The sequence below is a fragment of the Sardina pilchardus genome, chromosome 2, assembly GCF_963854185.1.
Source record: "Sardina pilchardus chromosome 2, fSarPil1.1, whole genome shotgun sequence".
NCBI classification, from domain to species: domain Eukaryota; kingdom Metazoa; phylum Chordata; class Actinopteri; order Clupeiformes; family Clupeidae; genus Sardina; species Sardina pilchardus.
In genome coordinates, this window is record NC_084995.1 from 26,395,054 (window position 1) to 26,405,053 (window position 10,000).

The 10,000-nt window shown below is 53.7% G+C and overlaps 1 protein-coding gene across 2 annotated transcripts in view; it reads right to left on the reverse strand.

Annotated features, from left to right (window-relative positions):
- The window catches only part of dlc1 (DLC1 Rho GTPase activating protein), a 121,099-nt gene that overhangs the window by 14,760 nt on the left and 96,339 nt on the right, over nt 1-10,000 (reverse strand). For both annotated transcript variants that reach the window (XM_062523622.1, XM_062523632.1), the window contains 4 exons: nt 9,397-9,468; nt 6,951-7,032; nt 5,078-5,141; nt 452-2,268 (listed from right to left, as the gene is read on the reverse strand). In XM_062523622.1, the coding sequence (XP_062379606.1) occupies nt 452-2,268; nt 5,078-5,141; nt 6,951-7,032; nt 9,397-9,468 (2,035 nt within the window). The remainder of the gene's footprint in view (nt 1-451; nt 2,269-5,077; nt 5,142-6,950; nt 7,033-9,396; nt 9,469-10,000) is intronic.

Consider the following 10,000-nt stretch of genomic DNA (forward strand, 5'->3'; position numbering starts at 1 on the left):
GAAAGTTTGCCTAGTAATGATAGCTAACTAGCCAACGAGCTAACTGTCAGAGCAGAAGTTGTTCAGGACTCAGCACACTGAAATATGACTTCGACAGACAAAAGGACCTCATTTGGCATTCAAATAACATAACAAGTGGCCCGCCATCATTTGGAAGCTAAACCACGTAGAACTAGCATGACAGTTGTGTTTATCAGTTTATCTCCGAGGTCCAAGGCATGCTTAACGTCATTGTTCACTCCCAAATTGCGTGTGACGTGCTGCTAGGCAACGCCTCCCATAACTCGCCTCTGACACCGGCTTCAGACAACCCCGGGACCAGAACACGTCTACCTTTCACATTGCGAAATCCCCTGAACCCGCTATTTCTTAAACGCTAATGTATCGTTTCTGAATGTGAAAGGGGCTACAGACACACAGACACACTCCCAGACCGGGTGGCGTTCCGTACCTGTTGGCCCGTGTGAGGGAGGCCCCGACTCCAGAGTCCCTCCTCTCGCGTTCTCCGACCGGGTTCCCCGTGCTGTCCTGGTCGCTGGCGTTCTCCTCCTCCAGCCGGTTCTGCAGCGGCGAGGACGGGCAGGGCGAGGCCGAGTCCAGGGCCGAGTCCGAGTCTCCGTCCTCCTCCTCCTCCTCTTCCTCGTCCTCCTCCTCGTCCACCTCCTCGTCCTCCTCCCCGGCGGCGGCCGCCTCCGTCCAGGCGTTGACCAGCCGCTGGAGTCCGCTCACGTCCTTCAGCACGTCCTCCAGCTTGCGCTCGCCGCCGCTGACCTCGCCGTCGTCCTCCTCCCTGCCCCGGGCCAGCGCGGCCGGCACGTTGTCGTAGACGCTGAGGCGACTGTCCAGGGAGGCCGAGGAGCCCCGTCGCGGCCGGCGCCGGATGGTGGACGCGCCGCTGTCCACTCCGTGCCGCTTCTGCCCGCCGTCGGCGAGCGCCTTGGGGAAGGTCCCGGGCTTGTGGCCCTCGGGCAGGTAGAAGAAGATGACCCCTTCCTCGTCCTCCTCCTCCTCCTCCTCTGCCTCGTCCCCGTTGGCCGGCTCGTACTTGGAGGCGGACTTCTTGCTGTTGCGGCGGTTCTGGACCACCACGCCGTGGTCAGCGGGCAGCGTGCCGCTCTGGTTCTTGTTGAGGTCCAGGTTGCGGTTGGCGTTCTGGACGGTGTTCAGGTTGTGCTGGTCGTTCTGGGCGCGGTGCTGGTCCGGTTGCAGGTGCAGGTTGAACGGGTCGAAGCCCTCCAGGTACATGCCCCCCCGCTTGGAGCCCGTGCCGCCCGCCGCCGTGCTGTGGCTGCGCGCCCTGGTCACCGGACTGGGCGTGCTGACCGCCGACCCGCTGCTGCCGCCCTCTGACTGGCTGCTGCCCGCGCTGCCGCTGCTGGTCTGCGTGAAGTAGGACACGCTGCGGTGGCGGCCGTGGCTGCTGACCCCTCCGCTGACCACACCTCCGCCGACCCCGACGCCACTAACGCCGTCGCTGTGGTGGTTGTGGTTCTGGTCGTGGAGCGGGTGGATGTCCACGCAGTTGAGGCGCCGCAGCTTCTCCTCGTCCAGGCCCTCCTGGATGCCCACGGGCCCGCTGATGTCCAGCTTGGAGCGCGGCTTCTTGCTCTTGCGGGTCAGCGTGCCGCCGCGCAGCCGCAGGCTCTCCATGCGCTTCAGGAAGCTCTTGGCCCTCGAGCGCGTGCTCGTGCTGCCACCTCCTCCTCCTCCTCCTCCTCCTCCTCCGCTCTTCCCGCCGCCACTGCCCGCTCGCTCCTCGCCGCACGACTTCACCTCGAACGAGAAGCTGCGCATCTCCAGGGGCGAGGGCAGGCCGTCGGAGAGCGAGTCCTCGTTGGCGCCCGACGTGGCGGACGAGCACACGCTGGCCACCGAGCTGGCGCGGGTGGCGCCGCCGCTGCCGCTGCCGGACGCTCCCGTCGTCGCGGAGACCACGCCCACCCCGCCCCCGGGGCTGGACGGCGCGCCGCTCGGCAGTCGTCGCCCGCCTCGCTCGGACTCGGACGCGCCGTCCTTCCGGTCGCTCCCGCCGCCGCTGCCGCCGCTGTGCAGGGAGCCCACCTCCGGCTGCTCGCTCAGGTCGGTCAGGACGCTCTCGGTGCTCACGCCCTGCCGCAGGTGCTCCTCGCTGGGGAAGGGCGACTCGCCAGGCACCCCCGGCGGAGAGAAGACGTCCAGCTCGTCCATGCGCGACCAGCGCTTGCTGTCCCTCTGGAAGGTCCAGCGGCCGCTGATGGCACAGGGCTCGTCCTCGTCTGAATCATCGCTCTGATCAACAACAACAACAACAACAACAACTCAGAATCACACTTCCTGTTTTCTTAGCCATTACACCTAAAGCAATTCACTAATCCACTAACATCATACTGTATAAATAACATCAAACTCTTGTTGTCTCAGACACATTCATTTATGTATTTATATCTCAGACATATTTATGTAGAGATATTTCATGTGCCATTCGGTGACTATGAATAGGGGGATTTTTGGATGTTGTTATCTGTAAGGGAGCACTTCTCAATGTGGTGGCTCATGCAAGAGCACAGCACATTCCTATTGTATATCATTTCCCCGGGCAATTTTACCCAGATAAGATGTCCATAGGGAGAGAGAGAGAGAGAGAGAGAGAGAGAGAGAGAGAGAGAGAGAGAGAGAGAGAGAGAGAGAGAGAGAGAGAGAGGGAAGGAAGGAGGGGGTAGGAAGCTTGTTATTGTATGTTACTGAGCCATGTCACAGCAAAGTCATATGTTACCTCCAACCCCTCAAAACTCCACCCCCACCCCCCAAAATACTCCTCCACGCTGTCCAATCTATCTCCCTACCCCAGGGGAAGTCAGGAAATTCCACCCCTGACACATAACACACACACACACACACACACACACACACACACACACACACACACACACACACACACACACACACACACACACACACACACACACACACACACACACACACACACACACACACACACACACACACACACACACACACACACACACACACACACACACACACACACACACACACACACACCCACCCACACACACACACACACACACACACACACACACAGTGCATTGGGAGTTCATATCCCTGCCGGAGTGTCCTGGCCAAACACCACCTCCCAGCCCCCAACCCTAAACTCCTACCACCACACCAGCCAGACTGGCTGCCTTCTCCCACCCCCACCCGAGTGCCTGAATGGAAGGTGGAGATGGTGGTGGGGAGTGGCGTTGGTGTTGGTGTTGGAGACCCACTGCCACACAACAGCCACTTAGCATAACTGCTGTAACTGAGCAGGTGAAAGGAGAATCTCCGCCTAACCAGGAACCAGGAAGACAAACACCTAGCCTGGGGTTGGATGCTCTGGGATATAAAGAATGTGTATGTGTGTTTACAAATGTGTTGCAGCATGTTACAGCTGAGGTGTAGTGAAATGAAAGACACAAGGTATAAACCATGTAGCAGGTATGGTAGAGAGTGAAATCTCTGGGCCAGCTGCTGTAACAGCATCAAGCCAGGATATACATCTCCATACTGGAGCTGTGTGCGCTGTATACATCATATGGAGAAAATGGGAAGAGATGTGTGAATGGTGTATGTGTACACCATGTGCTTGTGTGTTTGAGACTATACAGAATTGTGTGTGTGTGTGTGTGTGTGTGTGTGTGTGTGTGTGTGTGTGTTCGTGTGTGTGTGTGTGTGTGTTTATGTGTGTACACCAGTGCCAGAGTTGGGGGGGGGGGGGGGGGCGTGGGAGCGCAGAAGCGGCTCCGTCACGGTTGCTAAAGGCGCCGGTGACGAAAGTCCATAAAAGGCGGCAGGGCCGTAATTTTACAGCCCCTCAGGATAACAGGGCCTTTGATCAGGAGCACTGGGCTGCCCAGTCTCAAGGACCCCTGCGAGAGAAAGACAGAGGCTGTCCACTCATCCGCCTGTGTGAAAATGGGTCGTGATTTTTTGCATGGGGTAATTCAGTTGGCAGCTATGATAAAAAAAAATGCCTCATTAATTTCCACTGACCACTAACCGGTCCACTACAATCCTCGTAGTTAAGCTACGACATTTTCAAAAATGAGAGCAAAATTTCAAGTCCCTCATCTGTATTCCATATAACACGTCCCATCCCTGTAAAGAGGGAATGGAGCCAGTGGGGGGGTGAGGAGAATGAGAAACCTTAAGACGAACAGATCAACACATTCCTGAGGGGCCCAAGGGCTTCTGGGATTGAAAGGCCGAGCAAATGACTTCCTTCATTGGCAGCGTGACCCCAGCGTTTAACTCCTCGGGCCTGAGGTGACACTAGAGGGTCATCGTCTTTCACGGCCAGAGACACTCGACAAGGATGGCATTGTTCCCGTGGCCAAAGCGTGTAAGCCATTGGAAGTGCTGGACACAAAGGCCAGGACAGAGGGCAGGAGAGGCTGACAGCTTGTGTTTGGTCAGGGACGAGGCTTCTTTTGACAGGGGCATGTCTGGAGTTTAGCTGTGTGTTTGTGTGGCCAGGCTGAATGCAGTCCAAAACACTGGACATGGTCCACACACACACACACACACACACACACAGACACACACACATAAAACACACACACACACACCCGCACATACACAAAGACATGCAATGAGGACTTACGGACACATAAAAAGGCATGTGGGCAATGTTCTATTCCTTTTATGGCAAAGCAGGGAATGAGGAAGTGTCAAGTGGGAAACGGAGGACAAAAGCAGACAAGAGGGAGGAGAAGCGGGAGGGACACGGCACCGCAAGCCCTTCATTTTCCACATAAAGGCCATCACTCACTAGCACTGCTAGCAGCTCTCACACAGCCAACAGGGGAGGAGAGGAGGAACAGGAGGAACAGGAGGCTCCTTATAATTAAAGCAGACGACAAAACACACATGGATTTACTTTGTGGAAGGAGGGAGAGATAAGGAGAGGGAGGGAGGAAGAGAGGGGAGAGAGAGAGAGAGAGAGAGAGAGAGAGAGAGAGAGAGAGAGAGCGTGCGATGAGGGGAGGAGTGAGGGGAGAGAGTGTGAGGAGAGATAGCGGGACTGTAAATTCGCACTTACCCTCTTTCTCTGAGGGGACACGTCCAGCCTCATCAAAGCACATTTGTTGAGTGTATGCAGTCTCCTACATGAGATGGAACAAATGAGAGAGAAAGAGAGAGAGAACGAGAGCGAAAGAGAGAGTGAGACAGAGAGAGAGAGGGTGGGGATAACAACAAAAAGGACACAGGTGAATTTTTTGCACTTTCTTTTCTCAACATGCATTCCACACAGGCTCTCTCCCTTCACCCCAGGAATCTCCAGCCTAAAGTCACTAATGACCTGTGAACAGGCCCCTCAAGAGTCAAGCCCGAGAGAGAGAGAGAGAGAGAGAGAGAGAGAGAGAGAGAGAGAGAGAGAGAGAGAGAGAGAGGGGGAGAGAGAGGGAGAGAGAGAGAGAGAGAGGGAAGAGGCAGCAGCAGGGTCCACTAATGTTCTGTTGAAGGATAAGCGGCAGATTAAAAGAGAGGAGTGGGAGAGGGAGAGGGAGAGAGAAGAGGAAAACTCAGTTGGAGTGGTGAAGAAAAGCCAACAAAAGAGGAGGAAAGCTTATCCCCCTGGCCACCTGGCTATGCCCACCCCCCCCCCCCCCCCCCTCCTCAATTCCCTCCAACCCCCCCCCCCCCCCCCGTCTCTGGGGAGGGGTGAGGTGTGGTCATGTGACCTGGCCCTCATGGGGCTTTGGGGTTTGTGGGGGGCGGCACTCAGACTGAGGGGGGGTGGGGGGGTGAGGGGCTGTGGCACGGCAAAATGGCTTCCAGATGCTTCTTCTGGCGGCCCACCAGCTGGGCCAAGCTGTCCAACTCAGCTGGAAGCGCCCGCCCTTCAGCACCTCCTAATGTACATCCCTCTGCTGCCCCTAGTACTGTCTTGTCCTCTTCCTCCTCCTACCTCCCTCTGCTGCCCCTAGTCCTGGCTCGTCCTCTTCCTCGCCCTTCATCGCCAGCTTGTGTCTTTGAACTGGTGCGTTTTCACCACAGGATCTATCTATGTCATCCCTGCTTTCCACTTCTATAAAGCTGCTTCCTCTCTCTCTTCCCACTCCACTCTCTTTGAGGCTCATATCACTCCAAACCATTGTAATTAGGGGCCTAAATAAGTTCAGTATAGTAAGAACAACATAACGTTATACGGTAGTCCATACATTGATGTGATATGGTAGTAATAGAAATTACTACAGTAGTTCAGAGAAAAACTGACAGTGTGTCGCTTGAGTACGATGTTGTTGGGATCAAGGGGAAGTGTCCTTAACGTTCCAGTGGGCCGTAAGGAGACTTTCAAGGACCCTCAGCAGTGCCTGAGCTTCCTGGGCTCTGATACACACTTGAGCGGAGCCCTGCTCCTCTTTTTGTGCCTATCTCCATGTCTCTTTTGTGTGTGTGTGTGTGTTTTTGTTCCCTCAGCAGAGGCGGCAGGAGCCCAGGTGCAGAGGGCAGAGATCACAATGTTCCGGAATGGACTGCAAGGACAACAGGAACATGGCGTGACAGTGGAGGAACAGAGTGGGCGAGAAAGAGAGAGAAAAAAAGGAGGGAAAAGCTGGACCAAGAAACAAGAGGTAGGCAACAAAAAATATGGTTTCCTAACAAGAGGAAAAGAGGTGAGCATATGGCAGTTCCGAGAGAAAGGCAAGAAAAGACAAGCAAGTGAAAAAGAAAGAAGGGAATCAAAAGGCATTCGCTCGGTCTTCTTATCGCCAGCTTTTGATTCCCATCTCCATTCTGTGCAAAGCATGCCCCTCTCTCTGAGGCTATCTGGGGCTCCAACCGGCACAGAGTCACCGAGTGGAGAGAGCAGAAAGAGAGAGAGGGGGAGATGGGGGGGGGGGGGGGGGAATTGCGCAGATAAAGGAGAGGAGGAGACTCCAGGAGGAGTTTGTTTTTGAAGACCTCACCTGCACAGCGCCTCAATGGCATCACCGTCCAGGAAGTCATGGTCCCTGGTGACGGAGGAGATCTCCATCGGGAACTGGCCATCTGAGGAGACAGAGGAAGGACAGGAAGCACAACGTCAGAAGAACAAAATGCTAATAACTAGAGAGAGAGGGAAACAAGATCACTGGGTGTTTTCTTCTGCAAAGGCCTTACAAAAGTCTTCACTTGAAGGTGTGAGATAGATGGAGGTGGGGGGTGGGCACCCCCGACCGTCTCAAGTACCGAGGCTTGTGTTCAGACCCCCACCCCCCACCCCTATATGGGCCTGTCTCTTTTTACCCCCTCCACCAGAGCTGAAAGCCCCAGAGGAAGTGCTTCTTACCCTGCCAAACAAACACAGCTGCAGCCCCCTTGGATGGGCCAGCGGGTGGGGGATCAAGCTGTAGGTATCACAATGGGCCACTCAACGACTCTCTCCCTCTCTCTCTCTCTCTCTCCTCTTGACTCTCCTTCTATCCCTTTTTCTCTCCCTCCTCCTGTCTCCTGTGTCTTCATTACAGTGGCTCCTACTAAGTAATCCACTCACTAAGACTCCATAATGAGTGTTCACTTAAAAAACACACACACACACACACACACACACACACATGGCAAAGGACTAGCCCATACCAGGAAGTGGGGAGAGTTGGAGAGGAGGGGAGGGGAGGGGAGGGGAGGAGAGGAAGACACATTTGCTTGAGAGGGATTGGGATGTGTATTTCCAACATTCCACAGATGCTTCTTCTAGTCTTGCTGGCTTAAAGGAGTAAGATGGCATTTTATCAAAACGTGTCTGGAGGTATGTGTTTGGGTGGGAGATTCAGCTTCCCCACTTGGCTGAGAGAGCGAGAGAAGGGAGAGCGTCCGTTCAGCATTGAATGCTTTTGGAGGCGAGTCAGCAGTTCTCGCTGAGGGCACAGCCAAAGTGCCAAAGTGGGTCATGCTGGATATTTTCAATATCAGCTTGGCACAGGCTTATAAATTGGGCATTTGAAATGGCTTTGAATGGGGTGGAATTTGTACTTTTTTTTGTTTTTAGACAAACTGATCATAAATGACCAGCAACTGAAGCAGATACGGGGCATGACTGTACTGTCTATGTTAAGCCCATCCCTTCTGAGGAATCTGAAGGAGTGTGTGTGTGTGTGTGTGTGTGTGTGTGTGTGTGTGTGTGTGTGTGTGTGTGTGTGTGTGTGGTATAGGAGTTACTGTGAAGACTGATGGCCGTGGGGAGGGGAGCGTGTGGCATTCTGAGAGCTAACGGCTGTTTTACATACTGTACTCAGATAGTGTTATCAGCTGCCTGCTATCTTTACTGGGGCTATTGTCCTCCTGTAGTACACACACACTCACACAGCCCCGATCACAGGGCCTGATAATGCAGATATGTGTCAGCGATGGTCTGCCACATTGTGCTCAACTGCTGGTCAGATTATTGACAGGCAGGTCACTGCCCCGTGAGAGGTTAGAGCGAGAGAGAGAGAGACAGAGAGGTGTGTGTGTGTGTGTGTGTGTGTGGGTGTGTGTGTGTGTGTGTGTGTGTGTGTGTGTTTTGTATGTGTGTATGTGTATGTGTGCGTGTGTGTGTGTGTGTGTGTCCACCAAGTTATCATGACTGTCTTTATCATCTCTGTGTTATTGGGCTGTTGGAATGCTGGAATTGATTAGCACAACTGACAACACGCTGCAGCCCATATAGATTACAGAAATCACTGGGCGGAACGCATAACCCCTGAATGTATACTGTATACTGCATATGTATACTGCTTATATATTGCTATGTTTGTGTTAAGAGGGGTGCTGGCTTACAAACGCCCTATAGTGGGAACAGCAGAGAGGCTGGATATTGGTTTAGCTGTTGTCTGTACAGGTCAAGATTCTTGTCATGTAGCGGTTTAATAAAACAATGAGACCAAATGCGTAGATGTATTCTTTGAGTGGTTAAGGTCCAAATGAGGCACACATACTCATGATTCCCAGTCTTTCGTACTTTCTCACACTCCCCTCCAAACTGACCATGACCTCATCCCCATCCTATCGTTTCTCTTTTTTTTTGTTCTTTTTTCTGCGTGGTGGAGCTGAAGCGTGCAGTATTCATTTAGCTCCCGTGTTTATACAGACAACAACCGTGAGCTGCAGCCGCCCTGACCCACAAACCGCCTTATTTCATTAACAGAGAGGGTGGGGGGGGGGCGGTTCACTCCGGCCCACTTTAGCTACACCAGTGGCAGAAAGGACAAAGAAAAACAAACGAAATTCAACAAAGTCTAACTCTGAAGCGAGAACAGAACAGTGCCAAACATGATGTTGGTTCTCTCCATTATGGCCAAAAGCCCTCCAGCTGTCGGCTCTCAGCCTGCGGGGACTGCCCGTGGCCGCAGCTGTGTGCAGATGTCTGGGAGGGGGCAGAGGAGAGGGGCTCCTTACCTTCATAGAGCTGTGCGTACTGAGGGAAGCCTGCGGCCCGCAGCCAGTTGCACGCCTCTTTGGCCTCGATCTCTGCAGGAAGGGAGAAGAGAAGAGAGTGGAGAAGAGGTAAGTCATCTGTTTGCATTCAAGGGAGTTCACCTTTATTACATGGGTAAATAGATCCCTCTCACACACGCACACACACACACACACAAAATACACATGGGGGTGAAAAACTCTCCGCACCAAATTCTCATCCAGCACTAAACTACCTAACAAGTATTCTGATCTTCCTCATTACAATAGAAACAAGAGGCGCTAGCCAGCTATCTCCAGCCAGAAGGAGTCGTAGCAGCAGCAAGCCGTGAAACGTGACTGTCTTTATCAGCAAGCCTCTGGAGAGGCCAGAACCACACGCTAGCGAGCTCAGTCTGACTGATAAAGAGTTTCGCGGAGGGAAGAACTAGCTTTTGACAACACAACAGCCTGTTTCCTTCACACGCAAAAACCTGAAAAAAAACCCAGGGCTCCCACATTCTCAGAAACACTGTGATTATGTGTACATAGCATAGGGGTGGCACGGTTTTTGAAAAATGCTCCGAACCGTGCGGTTCGCATGTCA